This window comes from Phalaenopsis equestris, unplaced genomic scaffold, assembly GCF_001263595.1.
Source record: "Phalaenopsis equestris unplaced genomic scaffold, ASM126359v1 Scaffold000002, whole genome shotgun sequence".
Taxonomy (NCBI): Eukaryota; Viridiplantae; Streptophyta; class Magnoliopsida; order Asparagales; family Orchidaceae; genus Phalaenopsis; species Phalaenopsis equestris.
In genome coordinates, this window is record NW_018164444.1 from 75,863,987 (window position 1) to 75,882,465 (window position 18,479).

General features: G+C 35.5%; 3 protein-coding genes across 4 annotated transcripts in view; 1 reads left to right on the forward strand and 2 right to left on the reverse strand.

Annotated features, from left to right (window-relative positions):
• Positions 1–18,479, reverse strand: part of LOC110026678 (trafficking protein particle complex subunit 11) — a 29,700-nt gene that overhangs the window by 9,974 nt on the left and 1,247 nt on the right. Inside the window, exon 2 of one of the 2 annotated variants that reach the window (XM_020727721.1) lies at positions 674–791. The exons of the other annotated variant lie outside the window; for it this stretch is intronic. The gene's annotated coding sequence lies outside the window, so the exon portion shown is untranslated. The remainder of the gene's footprint in view (positions 1–673; positions 792–18,479) is intronic. 2 annotated transcript variants of the gene reach the window in all.
• Positions 11,030–12,209, forward strand: LOC110020188. Its single transcript, XM_020718197.1, has 4 exons — positions 11,030–11,335; positions 11,417–11,476; positions 11,565–11,648; positions 11,703–12,209. The coding sequence occupies exons 1-4, from the start codon at positions 11,030–11,032 to the stop codon at positions 12,207–12,209; spliced, it is 957 nt and encodes a 318-aa protein (XP_020573856.1).
• The window catches only part of LOC110020198 (protein PIN-LIKES 3-like), a 15,515-nt gene continuing 11,547 nt past the window's right edge, over positions 14,512–18,479 (reverse strand). The window contains exon 7 of the mRNA XM_020718210.1: positions 14,512–14,759. Coding sequence (XP_020573869.1) covers positions 14,512–14,759 — 248 coding nt within the window. The remainder of the gene's footprint in view (positions 14,760–18,479) is intronic.

The window sequence follows — 18,479 nt, forward strand, 5'->3', positions numbered from 1 at the left end:
GGGTGGGAACACAATGTAGTATAAAAGCTTGAAAAAAGAAGTATAACTTTTTCATCTAATTTTTGCTGAAGGTTTTCTTACCAATAAAAGCAGTCAAAAAGTTATCTCAAATGAAGCCTGTGCACAACTATAATTTTAGGTAATAAAGTGACAAGATAATTAAATCAATTTATATTCATCAGCTACACTATAGTCATGTAAGGATAAGATGCAGAAAAGAATAACAATGGAGTATAAATGCTTTAAAAGGTAAGTATGAATTTTTCATCCTCTTTTTACTGAAAGTTTTCTCACCAATAAAAGCTGTCAAAAAGTTATCCCAAATGAAGCCTATGAACAACTATAATTGGTAGGTAATAAAGTGAAAAGATAATTAAATCAATTTATATTCATCAGCTAAACTATAGCCATGTAAGGATATGATGCAGAAAAGAATAACAATGTAGTATAAAAGCTTGAAAAAGCAAGTATAATTTTGTCATCTGATTTTTGCTGACAGTTTTCTTACCATAAAAGCTGTCAAAAAGTTATCTCAAATGAAACCTCTGCACAACTATAATTGGTAGGTAATAAAGTGATAAGATAATTAAATCAATTTATACTCATCAGCAACACAATAATCATGTAAGGATATGATGCAGAAAAGAATAACATAACTAAGGTCAATGAATACCATAAATGCTCAATCAAAAGAAGGATCTGAATAGCAAAAGATTCGAATCAGCAAGATACAGCAATTATGCTAGCATCAAACAATGCCCCCAATAGATTGATTGTTCCAAGGAAACGTCCTGCAAAGAGGCGTCCACAAAATTTTATTCTTGGACTAGAAAATACATTAGTAAAATATTAAAAGAAAAAAACATGAAACCTGCTATAGTATGTCTTTTTAAAATTCAATATACAACTACATGAAGGAAAATATAAAATCAAGGAACCCAGTTTAAAATTTCTAGTTATATATACCATCAATTAAAACAAAAACTCAATTCTATTTTGATGTAAACACAAAAATACTAGATAAATATGCCAAACAAAACTATAATTATTGGTCAGATCATAGAAGTTTAGCAAAAAATAAAATCACCAAATCTCTCAAGTCGGTTGAAACACATCACAAACAAATAAGCTAGTTGTAATAGATTTGATTAAAATCAATCATGTTTGTAACAATCAATAATGTATTATGATGAAAAAAAAGGGCATGGAAACAATTTCCAAATCAAAGGAAAATCAAGACTAATGTCAATACGAGATGACCTCCTTAAAAATTAGTAGTCTTTTTTGCACAATGTTGGAAGGAAGCATACAACTCACGGCTCAAGATTGGACAAAATTTGAACTTCTATTAAGCAAATGATTATGTTCCATACATCCATCAATCTCTCCATATAATCTAAGACCTAACTCTATTGGCAGCCCACGAGAATTTCCCAAACCAACTAATGTTCAAACTTCTAGCCTCTTCATTAAAAAGGCAAAAGAGAAATCTCTAAAATGTCGCACAAATAGGTTCTGAATGTTAGTAATATAAACCTAAAGTTTCTAGTCATACTGATGCATAAATAAGTACCAATAAATGCTCGCTCCAAAAATTTGACTCCCCAGACTTTTGATGTTGAGAGCTTTTTATTTAATGTTCCAGGTCAAATTTTTAGAGGGCGAATTGGATTGTATATAAGATAATATACTAAAAAATTTTGCCGCAATTTTGCGAGGACTTTTTGAGCTGGGGTTCGAGATTTCCCATAACCACAAGCCCCTATTGATAATTACCCCTACCAGTGATGGGAGAGCATTTTCGATTAATGTTTTAGATTGAATATTCAACATATAGTAGCATCAGAGTTAAGAGTTTTAGATTGTAAAATTTATCATCTTGAACTTAAAGCAAGTGGTTGGTGCAATGGTGACAAACCCGATAAAGATCCCATTGTTTTGTTGCTCGGATCGTCGTTGTCTTTGATCTACTTAATCAGAGGAAGTAGTCAACCCAACCAAACTAAAAGATCATTATCAACAACCATGAATTATATCGTCCATAAAAACCTTATAAATATGAGGTGAATATTTATCTAAGAGAACAAATTTAAGTCGATATTAGTTGACAGAAGATTGTGTCAATTAAATATACCTTTATAGTTCACAAAAATGATAAAAAGCCTTTGGGAAACAAACTGCTACGGCCGTGACCATAATATAATGATGTCATTTGACAACAACCACCCGTTCAAATGGTTTTGGTCATAACCGTTATTTTTTGTGGAGTTGTTGGGTCGAACCAAGTAGAAAGAGGACTTGAGCTATGTCTTTACTGACGTGAGATTGTTTTGAGCATGAATACATAGATAAACTCGATATGGTATTCACTCTTTGTCAATCAAAAGTTTGCCACCATCGACAAATTATTGTTGAAGCTGTATGAAGTTTGTTTTTAACTTTGCAGTAATTGATTTTAACTTGGACATATGAATTTGTTTATTTTTTAAACTTTATTTGGAAGGCTTGACTTATACTTTGACCCCTCCATTTGATATTTCCTATTAACTTGGCCATTTTTAGGGATTTAGGTAATTTTGAATTTTGTTGACTTTGTCCCTTTTACAGAGAATCATGTTCATTTTTTTTATATATATATATATATATACACACACACATATTATCTATGTTTGTTCAAATATATTTTGCAATTTAACTTTAAAATAGACTAATTTGGTCTAAATTTTCTATTAATCTTGCCATCATCGGGGAATTAGGACATTTGAAAACATATTGTTTGAATTCATTTAAAATTGACACTTGAATAATTATAAAATGTTAGCCTTGTCAATTCCAAATCTTGTGAAAAGGATCAGATTAGGTGATTTGGACTTATAAATTTTTATACTTGTTATTTATATATTGATGAAATTACTAGACTCTTTTACTCCAATCCTTGTGAGGAAGATCAGACAAATTGAGTGGGACTTTCATCATTCTCCTATAAACAAAGCAACACTATTGAGCTTGTATAATTTAATTATCCTAACTTTGATTTCAAAGAAGAGATTTAGTAACTTTAACATAAGCATAGACTATTTAACAAGGAAAACTTTTAAAAAATGAGAGCAATTTGAGATAAAATCTCATTTGAACCTGTGCAACATTCTCAGATTATTTAAATTTAGACATTTAGTCAATTTGGTGGAACACATACAAGTTTACTTCGCTAATGCATATGCATCGTAATGCACTATACACTTTGAAAATAGTATAATGTAGTTGTAAACTAACTTGAAATGCAAGTGCACGACTTAAAATCAACTAAAATTTGCTTATTACACCAAAACTTTGTTGTTTAGATGCATATACATGCCCCACTTTATGTATTTAAATAAATCATATAAAAAATTATTTGCATTAAGACATTAGATTTTTATTTGATCACTTTCAAATATAATCGTCTTGGAGACTTTTAATTCATAATTTATGTTTCAATTTATTTTTATATTTATATCATTTCAAAGTCCATATAATTTAGTTTTTTAAAAGCATTTGCAAGTCTAAGCACCAAAAATTTCAGCTGCCTCTCAATGTATTCCCTGTTTAGGGGGCTGCAAAGGGGGTGTTTGATATGCTCAAATGTCTATAAAATGTGTTGGTTAGTGTTATGAAATACTAAGACCAGTGAGGAAAAAATATATTTTAACCCACGGTCTATAAGATACGTTGGGCCTTCGATTAGACTGCATGAAAAGTTATTCAAGCATATTTCTTCGTGAATTTACACATTTGCTTGCGAGGTGGCGACAATGATGGAGAAATCAAATTGACGAGCCGATGAATTACCATATATCCTCTCTCTCTCTCTCTCTCTCTCTTTATATATATCTCCCTCTCATTATATATAGGAATATTATATATTATATAAGATTATGGTTCAGGCTCTGAATGACAAAGGAAGAAGAGGGTTTTGCTTTGGTTAGGTTGGGCTTGGTCTTGTGCAATGGAGACGGAGCAAAAGAAGAGAAAGATGGGATTTTCGAAGATCCCCGTGCGTTGCGATCTCATTGTGCGCTATAAAGCAGAGGAAGGAGCGGGCGAGCATGGTTTTGATCTGGATAAAGAAGTGTGTTAAGACGTGATACAAAATTTCTCATAATTTGTTCAGATTTATGTCAGGCAAGTCTACTATGGAAGCTATATATTTATTGAGAAGTTTGATAGAGAAGTATAGAGAGTAAGAAGGATCTACATATGATTTTTATTGATTTAGAAAAAAGATTACGATAATATTCCTATAGAAGTTTTTGGAGGGTTCTAGAAAAGAATGGTGTTGACATGACTTATGTTCAAGTCACTAAAGGTATGTATACTAGATTGTTGCTTGTGTTCGAACAGGAGGATTGACCAAGCATTTTCCTATTTCAGTTGATTACATCAAGGATCGGTTTTAAGCCAACAACTTTTTCTTTAGTTATGGATGCCCTTACTGTACATTTACAGGACGATGCACCTTGGTGTACGCTTTTCGCTGATGATATCCTTCTTGTGGATAAAATTAGGAAAAGAGTTAAGGAAAAACTTGAATTAGAAAGTTCTACCTTAGAGTCTAAAGGCCTTCATTTGAATAGATCTAAAACAGAATATATGGAATGTAATTTTAGTGTAGTAGATCTAATGACAGAGTTGTAACAATGAGTGATCACATCATAAAAATGAGCAAACATTTTATATATCTCATGTCTATTGTTCAAAGTGATGGTGATATAAATGGAGATGATATTATTACAATTAAGTTGATGGTTGAAATACAGGAATGCTTCACGCCAATTGTGTGATAGAGCGCTTGGACTTAAAAGGAAATTTTTATAAGATGGTGGGACTTACAATGCTTTATGCGCAGAATGTTGCTTATAAAAAAGAAACATACAACTAAAGTTAAGGCAGCGTTTAGCTGCATGACAGATTTACCTTAAATAGGATTTATCAAATCTGATAAATTCGAATTTACACAACCCTGATCGATGATGAGAAGGGATCGCAGGCGAAAGAGAATAAATCCTGCTCGCAATTGAATTTATGAAATCCAGATTTACATCCAAAAAGTGACAGAACACGGGAGAAATAGGATTGAACAAGCAAAAATTGGATTTAACTGAGCATTGGATTCAAATTTTTTTCGGTATTTGGCTGAATATAAGTTAAATCCATGTTTAAATCCAATAAATAATATGCTACCAAACAACCCCTAAGTGTTGTTGAGATAAGAATGCTTGGGTGGATGAGTTGCTTTAAACTTAGAGACAAAATCCGAAACGAATATATCCATTAAAGAGTTGGTTTAACTCCAATGGCAGACAAGATTGGAGAGAGTCGTCTTAGATGGTTTGGTCACATAAAACATCAACCATCTGATGATCTGGTTAGGAGTGTAGATGTTTTAGATTCGACTTATGTTAAGAAAGGTAGAGGTATACCTTAAAAGACTTTGGCATGTTGTGTAAAAAAATGATCTTAATTTTTTAAAATTAAATGAAAATATGACACTCAATAGAACATAATGGAGAAAAAGAATTGGAGAAAAAGAAAGAATTCATGTAGCCGACCCCACATAATGGGATAAAGGCTTATTATTGTTGTTGTTCCTGTAGACAGGGTGAACAAATAGAAATAGTGAACTAGCAAATAGGTGAACCAATAAACCCATGATAAAAAAAATCACAAGCCAACCAACCAATAGAACAATTAAACTCATGTCGAATTACATAGACAAAGCATTGAAATTAGAGAACATTCTTAGACGTCTTCATCATTATTACCATAATTAAACAAATCCATCTAAAATAAAATCAAGGCTATAAAATAACTAAAACAATGATAATCTTGCTAATTTGCACACTCAAAGTGCAAGACTAGTATTTTTACAAGTATAAACCTTTAAAATCTCTATCAAATATTTCTGACTAGGAAAGGTTCTACTCCAACGAATTTAACATTTGTATCATTAAGCAAGTCAAGACATAAATGATGTACTTGTTGAAATGTAATCCAAGAATAATTAGAAGTAAATCAATTGGATATTTGTCATGTTCAGGAACGGAATACTTATTTATGTGGTAAGGATTTTGCATAATTCAATAAATAAGCAATTTTTTTAGCCAACTTGAAAGTTCACAAGATGGGAGTTTATCATATTCTAGTTAAGGATCAAATCCAAGAACTTGGAAAAAACTACCGAGGATTTTATTAACCAGACTAAATGTTACCCACCAAAAAAAAAGAAGTTTATCCTCAACAAAGATGAAATTGGTTTGAGGTCCTGAAAGGAATCCACTGAAGAATTTCTAAAATAACATCTAGTTCAAAATAATAGAACCAGGTGAATTCAATCTAGAGCCCCTACACTAGGAGCCCTACTAGTTATTACAATCCATAAATCAGTACCACCAGAAGCACGGCTAATAACTTTAGAAAAAAAAGAGAAGGTATAAGGATCACTGAAACAAAGCTTAGAACAAAAAGCCTAATGCTTTGTAAGATTAGAAGGAACTTGAAGGTATTTCAAAAGAACGAAAGCAATTTAAAAAGGAGAGCCATAAATTAGAATGATACTAAGCATCTTGCATAGGATTCTCAAAGGCATCAACAAGTCTCCCAGCAACTTTGGAAAACCCAAGCAAGTTTAATGAGTATTATTTTGAATCCCTCGCCTATATGGATTTTATTCATTTCCGGAATTTTTGGGAATTAATTGCTAGATTATTATGATTTTGTTACAATCTCTAAGGAGCTATTGCTGTTATTGTGGTAGTGGTTGTTAGATTCTAGGGAGTTGTTGCAACTTTTTTGTATTTTTCCTGTGTTATGGTTTTATTAAATTCTTATTCTATAAATATGGATCTAGTACGCTCATCGTGATCAAAACAAAAGTAATTGAATGCATAATTCTTCCAATTTTACCCAATTACATCAATCATTTCCCCTCATGTAGCTTGCACCTGCAAATTCGCCTCTTTACCAAAAATAACATTCGCCTCCTACAGTTACAGGGTCTTCAATGACACGTCTGGTGGTCTAGGGGTGCACAAAAAATCCAAAAGAGCCAATATGACTAAGGGTCCGTTTGGGAGGGCTTTTTAGGCGATTCGCGGTCCTTTGTCGCGATTATTCGCTCCTTGGTCGCGATTATTCGCGAAAGTTTTTCGTTTGGTTCGCGACTTCGGCAATTAGATTCGCGGAAGCGGAGCGAAAACGGGCCGCGGCATTAACCCCACTGCCCAGCTTTCGCACAAGATTTGTACCCTTTACCCTTTTCTCGCCTCTGCACTAGGTTCTTCCCCGCTGCTTCTCTCGCGTCCCCTTCTCCTTCTTCTTTCGTCGTCCCTCGATCGACAGAGCTCAGGTAAAGACGAGCCATTTTCTCCACGTATTTTCGGATCTGAGAGGAAGGATGTGCGTTTTTTGCGAAGTTGTAGATCTTGCACCCATATTTGCATATCTGTCGTGTTTCATTAGATTGTTTTGTGGTTGAAGAATTGCAAGCACCTGTTAATGGAAGATTGTCGTTTTTTGCGGCTCCTGATGTGTTCTCCTCCTCATCTCTTTCCATTTTATGGCTTTTTTATTTTTTCCTACTTTTCTGTTGTGGATCTGTAGCTTCACGAAGCTTGCTTTCGCTTGAAATTTTGGAAGACGAAAAAATTCTTCATTTTTCTCTTACATAAAATTAGCCCTTACATTTGGAATCAAATTGGCATTGTCCTTCAAAGGTGTAGTTCTTGCACCCATATATGCATGTATGCAGTGTTTCATGACATTGTTTTGTGGTTGAAAATTTGCAAGCACCTGCTAATGAAATATTGTCGTTTTTGCGGCTCCTGATGTTTTCTCCTCATCTCTTTCATGTTTCTGCCATTTTTATTTTTTCCTCCTTTTATGTGGTGAATCTGTAGCTTCGCGATGTTTGGTTTGCTATACAATTTGGAAGGACCTGTTAATGCAAGCACCTATTAATTTGTGGTTGAAGATTTACAACCACAAGATTTGCAATTGTTAATGGAAGCTTTGGAAATCACCCGTTAATGCAAGCACCTATTAACTTTTTATTTTTACTCTTACCCGAAATGAACCCTGTTTCATTACCTGTTTATGGAAGATTTGCAACTGTTGGGCATTTGGAAGTACCATTCAAAAAAGAATATCCAAGCTTGCTTTCAGTTTGAGCATTGAATTGCTTTATTCCATAAAAAAAATGATGAGGATTAACGATTTCAGTTTTCAATGTTGACTTTGGAAAATATTCATTGCTTTGTTTCATTACCCGTTGCTGAAAAATTTGATACTATTATTCTTTTTGTTCTAGTTACAAGATGATATTTTGGTGCAATGCATTGAATTGTTGTAAGAGAATTGAAATTCATGGATATGTTGAAACACTTTTCATAAATTATGGATTATGTTTGAAATACTTTTAACATGCCTACTTCATTATAGGGGAATAACCTTATAGTATTTCTTTAACTATTTGGTTAATCTCTATTGCATAGGCAAAGTCATGCTATCAGTTTGGTGCCTACTTCACTATAGATATGAAGAATTGGTGTGGCCTTAGAATGTATGACATTTGAATAATGGTTAGGTATTTTTAAAGAGGTAGATCATAATTGAGTGGTAAAAAACATGTGTAATCCATCATGGCAGCACTTGGTACCTTGGCATGGTCCTATAAGCAATTGTAAGATTATTATTTTTATGTTATCTTTACACCTAACTTGCTTTGCATTGCTCCAGTACTTGGCAAGCTGGCTTTGGTCGTCGTAGCAATTTTTTTTTTGCTTCGGGTTCTACTCTAGGAGTAGTAATTTGAGGACACTTTAGAAAATTTAAGACTTAAAGTAATTTCAAAAAGATCTTAATGATAAGACCTTAAGCTAAGGCTTAAAAGTTATAAGAGTATCAATATCCTTGAAAAGAATCTCCATTATATGTTGCACTTTAAATTTGAGGTTCTCATTTCATGCTATTTGAGGTTCTCATTTTTGAGGTTCTCATTTCATGCTCAAATTCCAAGATTACTTGCTTTTTTTGCTTCGGGTTACCTCTTTATTGGATATGTTGTCGGTTTTCTATTATGCCCGACTACTGTGTGCAGGCTTCGAAGGGCTGTGTGCATCTGGGAGAATCAAAGCTTTGTATATGTTGGGATGAGGTTCATTCATGTTTCGAGTAGGGAGTAATGGGGTTCATTCATGGCAGCACTTGGTTTTCTGGGATGGGGTTCATTCATGGCAGATTCCTGGGATGGGGTTCATTCATGGCAGCACTTGGTTTTCTATATATGCTGCTGGTTTTTTTATGTTTCGAGTAGGGAGTAATGTATGAATCAAAGCTTTGTATCTTCCTCTTTGGTGCTATAATAAAGTTGTTTGCCTCCTTTGCCGTGGATGTAGTTCATGTTGACCGAACCACGTTAAATTTTGTGTACTTTTTTCATTTTTATGCTTCCTTAAATTTTCTGTTTTTATTGAATATGATGCAACACCCATGAATGATTCTCATGTAACTCATGTCTTAACTTCTAAATTATGTCATTGTTGTGTTTCATTTCTTTGCTTTATCGTAGTATTAACATGGCTGGTAAGGCTAAAGAACATGGTTCACCAGCACTCTGGGAAAAAGAAATCAAAATATTGTTTTGCGACCTTTGTATAAAAGAAATAGAACTGGGCAATAGACCAACAACGATTTTCAGTAAAGAAGGTTGGCTGAATATCATTAAAAATTTTAAAGACTCCACGGGACGGGAGTACTATAGGCTAAAAATGAAAAAAAAATAAGATCAACTGAAAAAAGATTGGAAATTTTTAAGGATTTAAAACGTGATTCAACTGGTTTGGGTTGGGATCCGATAAAGCGAACCATAGATGCCTCGGAGGATTGGTGGGCAGAAAGGCTCGCGGTTAGTAATTGTAATTTTTGATAATTTCCATAATATATTTCTCTTTCAAGCTGTAGAACTGATTTGGGTTTTTTCTCTAGATGGTGCCCGCAACGAAAAAGTATACAACTTGTGGGATTGAACCCGATTTGGATGAGAAGTTAGACCTGATGTTCGGGGGTGTTGTCGCCACAGGAAAATATGCATGCGCTCCCAGCGATGTAGGATTTGGTGCAACACAGGACAATGTTGTTGTTAGCTTATCAGATGATTCACCTCATTGCCCAAGTCCAGGTTCCACTGAGATTCAATCCACGAACCGCTCGAAGCGATCTAAGCTTGAGGGTAAAAAAAAGGGTGGAGCTGCTTCTATCAGAAATCAGATATCGTGCCTTATGAATTATTCCAACGATGCCCCTCATAAAGTGCAGAAAACGTTGATGCCCCCCATAAAGTGTAGAAAACCTCAATTAGTGAGGTTGTGGCAATTTTAGAGCAGGATCGAGTATTGCAGAGGATGACGAGCTGCTGCTTCAAGATTCGGTGCAGAGAGATTTTTTCATAGCAATTGTCAAAGAACGAAGGGTGTCGTATCTACGACATTTTTATGAGCGCAGGAAAATCTGAATGGAGTTCATTAGTATTTACTATATGCTTATTTGAACAGTTTATGAGAAGACCTGGTTATTTGAACTGTTGTTGATTGAGACCTTTCATTTTAATTTGTTTTTTACATATAACTATCTTTATGAAAACTGCGAAAATCTAATCTGTTGGTAAAAATTCCTTAGAAGTCCATTACTCTGATCAACACTGAATGCTTGTGTTATTACTTGTCACAGGTTAAATAATAGACTTCTTTTCATAGTGATGATTAGCTTAATAATTTAATTTTCTTTGTCAAAATGTGTCTAGTATACATTATTATGGACCCAAACCAAGTACGTCGTAGAAGGAGAAACACAGCTATCAACTTGTTTGTAGAGTACTACAACACATACATCGACCGTTCTCCTAGTTACACATCATCACATTTTGGAGACAAATGGGTTGCAGAAATGCTTGTCGGGCATCCCGCAAGATTTCACAACATGTTCTGCATAGTTCCGCATGGCGCAGGAAGTTTTTAGAGATCTGCTAGCAGAAGTTAGTGGATCTCATGGCCTCCATGGGTCTATGAGGATGACTGACCGTGAGGTCTTGGCGATTACTCTTCATATATTATCACAGAACGAGTCAATGCGTGATGCGATGGAACACTTACAGCACTTATCAGAGACCATTAGCAAGTACATCTCAGTGGGTTTGAGTGTTTTGGTGAGCCTCGCCAAACAAGTTATAAAGCCAACAAATCTAACATTTTCACGAACACCTACGGAAATTCGCCACGATCGACGCTACATGTCATTCTTTAAGGTACAAATTTAATCTTATATTAATGAAATTTAACATGAAAGCATGACATTAATTAATGAATTACTAACGCTACATGTTTAGGATTGCATCGGTGCGATAGATGGAATACATGTTGATGAACGTGTGTCAAATGATGAGAAAGTTGCATTTATCGAACGTAGTGGAACCCCAACCCAAAATATCATGGCAGTCTGTGACTTTAATATGTGTTTCACATTTATTATGTCAGATTGGGAGGGTAATGCATATGACAACAAAATTTTCAAGAGTGCAACACGGATTCCGCATTATAGCTTTTCCCATCCTCCTCAAGGTATGTTGCACCACGAAATATTTAATTGTATTTTTTTAAAATGTGAAAATGAAGGTTAAACAAATTACAGGAAAGTATTATTTGGTGGATGCTGGTTATCTGTTGCAGCGAGGGTATCTCAAACCATATCCTGATATTATATATCATATACAAGATTTTGAACGAGCAAGTAATGTTACACGAACCAGAAATGAGGTATTTAACAAAAGGCATTCCTCTTTGCGAGACGTCATCGAGAGGACATTTGATGTCTGGAAGAAGAAAAGGGTGATATTACGTGATATGTCTTCTTACCCATTTCCAAAACATGTTCAGATTGTGATAGCGACGATGACAATACACAATTATATTAAGCGACACCCGTCTCGATATGAAGTTGATTTCTTCAATGCCGAAGCAAACCAACAGGAAATAGTTGAAGACCCATTTGAAAATCAAATTGGTAGTTCTATGTTACGAGATGACAGCGAACAATCAACCATTTGTACTAAGGAAGGGGAATGTGCGACTGAAATGACGGTCATTCGAGAACAAATTACTAATACGTTAGTTAATATGTGATTGATTTGCAATTTGTTAGAAAGACAAAACAATTGTAACTTACAAGTTTTTGGTAGTAGAAGTTACTTTATTGGCACTGGTGATGTAATAAATAACTTTATTAAGGATTAAAATTTTTTATAGATGGGTATGGGAGATCATTTTACAAATTACAATGTCCTATATTATTTGCATTTAGGTGAAAGCTGTTTAGATTGCCATGCCCTATATGATGTTAAAAAATTGAGTGTTATCCAAGAAAATATGTAAGTTTGGGTGTCTAATATGTTGAGACAAGAATTATGTGGTATTTATGCAAATGCTCTAAGTTATATCAACTTTTGAAGAATTCAAAATGGTGAATTAATTTTATGCTTCTAAAATATATGTTTCTAAATTTTTATATGTATAGATGAATTAATATTTGTATACATTGATATATAGATAAAGATAAATTTTAAACATATATGTTTTCAAAATTACAAATTTTTTTTAAAAAATTTTCTATAAAAATGAATATTAAAAACAATATATTTCATTTAATTAATTAAGAAATAATATTTTTATAAATTTTATGTATATTACACCCATATTTATATAAATAAATCAAAAATTTAAAACAGTTTTAACAAACAGGAGCAATTTGGTCATTTTTACATGAAACAGCTGGCCCACAGCATTTTTCACGCAGCTGCACCAAACGGACCCTCAGCTTTCCCGCCGCCGCATCAACACCCCCCGCCCAGGGCAGCGCAGCTGCAGCTGAAAAGCTGAGAATCTGCAGCTGCGCCAAACAAACCCTAAAACCCAAAGCAAACCAACTAATTTGAGTCAAACCTCAGAAGTGATTGTTAAGTATTGATTCTAAACTATGTAGAAACAATATAATGGTACAATTCTTAATTCCACTAATCAGGAAACCAAGAACCAAGTTGAACTGAAATATAACGAGTTCTAACAATTAATGTTTTACAAAATTTATTAGAAAGCTAAAATATCCAATACGTCTTTAATAATTGTTTATAAAATGTAAGTTTAAAATTGTTTAAAGGGAGACTTGTATGGTATCTTACATGATTGCATGCAAATTGTTTAGAGCATAAAACTTCCAATAATATGTTTATGCTAATTTTGTTTAATTGAATTTTGATTCATTGTTAATGAGATTTAATTGTGAAAATTTACTTATCTTTGATGAGATTACCAAGAAAAAGGAAGATGCATTCTTCTTTCATAAAAGAAATCAAGCAGAAGAATTTAAAGCCCAAGATTGTAATTGAACTCGAGAACCATGCATGAGCTTAGCCAAGAAATATAGTTTAATTACGAATCAATTCTAAAGTATTAGGATCAGTTCTGGTTTCAATATTTGTGAACTCTTATGAAGTTGGTTCAAGCACTAAATCCAAATGGCATCAATCTAACTCGATCGAAATTTTGCCTCTGAAGCAACTAGTTCACAATTCCTTCAATGCCTATCTAGCATAAATCCATTAACAAATAGTTTCATAACAATTGATCATTTTGCCTCTGTTCAAAGGTATAATTGAGAATCATATGGGGAGGAAGTTTCAAGGTTCTCTCAACAAAATCCCCGGCTTAGCATTGGTAAATGCTTTTCAAAATTATTCAATAATACCTGAGATTAATAATTGGCACCTAAATACCCATATAAGAAAATCATAATATACATCAAAATAAAATAAAATGATAACAGAGTTAGGAGTCAAAAACATTAGAATAAAGTTGAAGTAAAGACATCAGAAACAACAATGGATATTATAGGTCTCTAATTAAGCATATTCAAATCATACATACGAATCAAATTAAAATAGAACGTCATAACTTAATGGACGAGTATAATGAATTAGTAACAAAATGTCATGCAACGGTCATCATAGACTCAAAGTCAAATATTCATGTCAACTTCTAGGGATAACCAGAAAAAGGCTGAATCTCACTTACACAATAAATCAATCCCTACACCATAAAATAAACAAGACAAAATGGTCGAACTAAAGCTAGAAAAACAAAAGCGAAGTCAAGCCAGAAACTCCATGTTAAATCAAATCTCTAAACTGAAACCACTTCTCTGCTAGCCAGCCATGCTTCACACCTTGGAGGAATCAGATCCATTCAATCCTAACCAGAATCTATCTCACCATTCAGCTCATAACAAACCTTTTCCTACATGCCTTTATGTTACCCTATGTACACAAGTTCACTTTATTGATTTAAGGAATATGAAAAAGCTGCTATTATCTTTTCAGTCACCTTCTTCTTCCTGTTGAAGAGTTTCTACATTGTATCAGAGAAATTTTGTCTACAACCTCCTCCGGTTCGCTCTAATATCACCGGATCTCATGACATCCGCTTCATTCGCTGCTTCCTTCGGTGCCAATCCCGCATCATCCGCTTGAAGAATGAACTGCGGAACCTCAATATGCTCAACAAATCCATGAATCAATACCTCTCCGAAGTCAAGGAGAAGGTTGACAATCTTGCCGCTGCAGGAGCCTCTCTCGATCCGGAAGATATTACTCACTACACCCTCAATGGATTGCCATCGACCTATCATCCTTTCAGAACAACAATCCGCACTAGACTTCACTAAATCTCACTCGACGATCTCTATACCTTACTATGCAGCAAAGAAATTAATCCAGCTAACGAAGCAATCAATGTGTCACCTAACTCCACAGCTTTATTTGCATCTCGCGGTCAAGGTAAAGGTTGATTAAACAACTATTAATCAAATGGCCAACACAATGCATGCTCATCTTGCCGAAACAGCCCAAGAACAACTCCAACCGCAACAACCGTACCTCTATGGTGTGCCAAATCTGTCGCAAGCCTAAACATAAAGCCTTCAAGTGTTGGTTCCGTCAAGCAGATCCTTTCAAATGCCAACAGCGCTTGTTACCAACAAAATGAATCCAACAACAACAAATGGTACTTCGACAGCAGTGCCACCGAACACTTAATGGCAAAACCAAATCATCTCATCCAACAACAAAATTACCATGGAGAAAACACTATTTCGGTCGACAATGGAGAATAACTTAGTAACGCTCTTCACCACATTCCAAATTTAGCTTACAATCTTATCTTCGTTCATAAATTAGCCTAAGCTAACTCCTGCTCTATCACTTTTACCTCTGATTACTACCACATCTCCAATATAAAAACAGACCACATACTTATTAAAGGTCCATGCGCTAATGGCCTCTACTCGGTGCGTCCTCCCACCTCCATGTGGCCAACCACTGTCTAGCTCGTCTCCGTCCAAAATATACCACGACTATGGCATCAACGTCTCAGTCATTCATCACCAAGAACGCAATCCATCATAGCATCTTGATTTCCTGTTTTATATAATTCAGCTCAGTTGCATTGTAATTCTTGCAGTCTAGCTAAGAGCGATAAGTTCCCATTTTCCATCTCTACCTCTACTATATCCTCTCCCTTAGAACTAATTTACTCAGATGTATGGGTCCTTTTCCCACTCTATCATTACAATCTTATAAAAATTACTTGGGTTTCATTAATGATTACACTCGCTATATTTGGGTATATCTTCTCCGCAATAAAAAAGAAACAACACAAAAATTACTTCACTTCAAATCTATGGTTGAAAATCAACACCCATATAAAACCAAATCTCTCCGTACAAACGAAGGCGGAGAATACATGAACCACTCTTTGCAGAACATTACCAACCACCATGACATACTATAACAATACTCATGTCCATACATCCCTTAACAAAATGACACCTTCAAGCGCAAACATCACCACCTCATCGAAACTGTCTGCACCATCATGACCACCGCTCACCTACCCCCTCATTCCTGGGCCGACACCCTTCTCACCACAACATACCTAATCAACTGTCTACCATTCACAACCACCAACCCAAATCTACCTTTGAGCTACTTCACCATCGCCCCCCTACTACAATCACCTCAAAATTTTTTGGTGTCTTTGCTATCGTTGGCTTAGACCCTATGCTCAACATAAACTAGCACCCCTATCCACACCAAGTGTCTTCTTGGACTATGCCTCCAATCAAAAGGGTTACTGATGCCACAATCAACAAAATATGCTCATCTCGTTATGTCCTCTTCAACGAGAGCATCTTACCCTTTCATTAGCCCTCTAGTCTTCTTCTGACCCCAACCTCCATACTACAAAACCAAACCCACCTAAACCGTCACCACCAATACCTACCTCTCCCAACCCGAAACTAAATTCCCCAGACCCAATCCCAACTAATCCTTCCACTACAAACTCTAACCTCCACATCTCCAACTCCAACACCACCAATCAAATTCCCTCATCATATGCAAACTTGCTTTCAAACCGGATCCCTCAAATCACGTCAAATACTCAACCTCACCCATCACCTTATCACCACACCAACCTACTACTCCTCTGCTATCAAACACCTTCAATGGCGTGAAGCAATATCCACCGAATTCCAAGATCAACAATTGCAAGGCAAATGGATCCTATTTCCACCTTCACCTCACTACAACATTTTAATTTCCAAATAGACATACCGCACCAAACTCAATGTCGATGGCACTATCTCCCATTATAAAGCCTGCTTGGTAGCCCAACGCTTTAAAAAACAACATGGCCATGATTACACCGAAACCTTTAGTCTTGTAGCCAAACTACCAACTGTACGACCCCATTACAATCGACCTCACAAATCATAGGCCCATCGTTCAACGTGATGTGTCCAATGTCTTCCTCCATGGTAACCTAACTAAAACCATCCACATGTCCCAACCACCCATTTCGTCGATCCCAACTATCCCAATATGCCTACTCAAAAAAGCCATGTACGGTCTCGAAGAAGTTCCATGTCAATGGTTTGCCACCCTCTCCTCCTATCTAAACACACTTGGCTTTCAGCCCAGCTTTGTTGATTGCCCTCTTCTATCTACATAGTACCAACCATCACCACTACATGCTCATATACATAACGACATACTACTCACTAGCACCGATTCCTCACTGATTAACTCGAATATTCACAAACTTCAAACCAAGTATCCTATAAAACATCTCGGCCCTCTCTCTCACTTTTTCGGCATCCAAGCAACCACCACCTCCTATGGACTTCACCTACCTCAATCCTCATATGCCACCAACATTCTTCACTCCACCAACATGCTCAACTCCAAACTGGTCTTCAATCCTTTCTCAACCAAACAACCTTCCACTCCACCCGACACCACCCTTCTCCCAAATCCAACCACATATCACCATATTGTAGGCTCCCTCCAACACCTCACACTCACTTGCTCGGATATTGCATTTTCCCACAAACAATCATTTTCAACAACTCAAGCAAACACTCCCCTACATTAATGGAACAAAATTTGTCGGCATTTCCATTCACCGCTCCACTCTTCAAATCATAGCCTATTCAGACTCTGATTGAGCCAACAACCCCACCGATCACAAATCCACCTCCAACTACTACGCCTTTCTCGACAAAACACTCATCTCTTGGTCCGCTAAGAAACAAGCAAATGTTGCTCTATCATCTACCGAAACTGAATATTGCGCTCTTGCATCTGCAACCGCAAATCTTATATGGATTCGACATCTCATGGCTGACTTCAACAAACCCACAATACTCCATTAAGACAACTCGCCAACAATCTTGTCTTCCATGCCAGAATCAAACACATAGAAGTGGACTGTCACTTCATTCATGACTGCAAACAACATCAACACCTCACTGTTCATCACATCGCTACTTAAGATTAGCTCGTCGACTTATTTACAAAGGCTCTCTCCAATTCCCGCTTTCAACAACTGCATGTCAACCCGGCACTTCCAGCCAAACCATCAGCTTGAGAGGGGATGTAACAACCTCTACTCCACTTCTCTGCTAGCCAGCCGTGCTTCAAACCTTGGAGGAATCAGGACCGTTGGATCCTAACCAGAATCCATCTCACCATTCAACTCATAACAAACCTTTTCCTACATGCCTTTATATATTACCCTATGTACACAAGTTTGTTGATTTAAGGAATATGAAAAGGCTGCTATTACCTTTTCAATCACCTTCTTCTTCCTGTTGAAGTGTTTCTACATAAACAACATATGCACCACCAAATATTACGAGGCAATATATACAAAGGTATAGTCAAAAGTTTGACATATTTGATGGTATTTCCAGACTTCAACATGCAAAGATGTTCAAAGCAAAATCATATGTTAATTTGAGTGTGTGCATTATATATATATATATATATATATATATATATA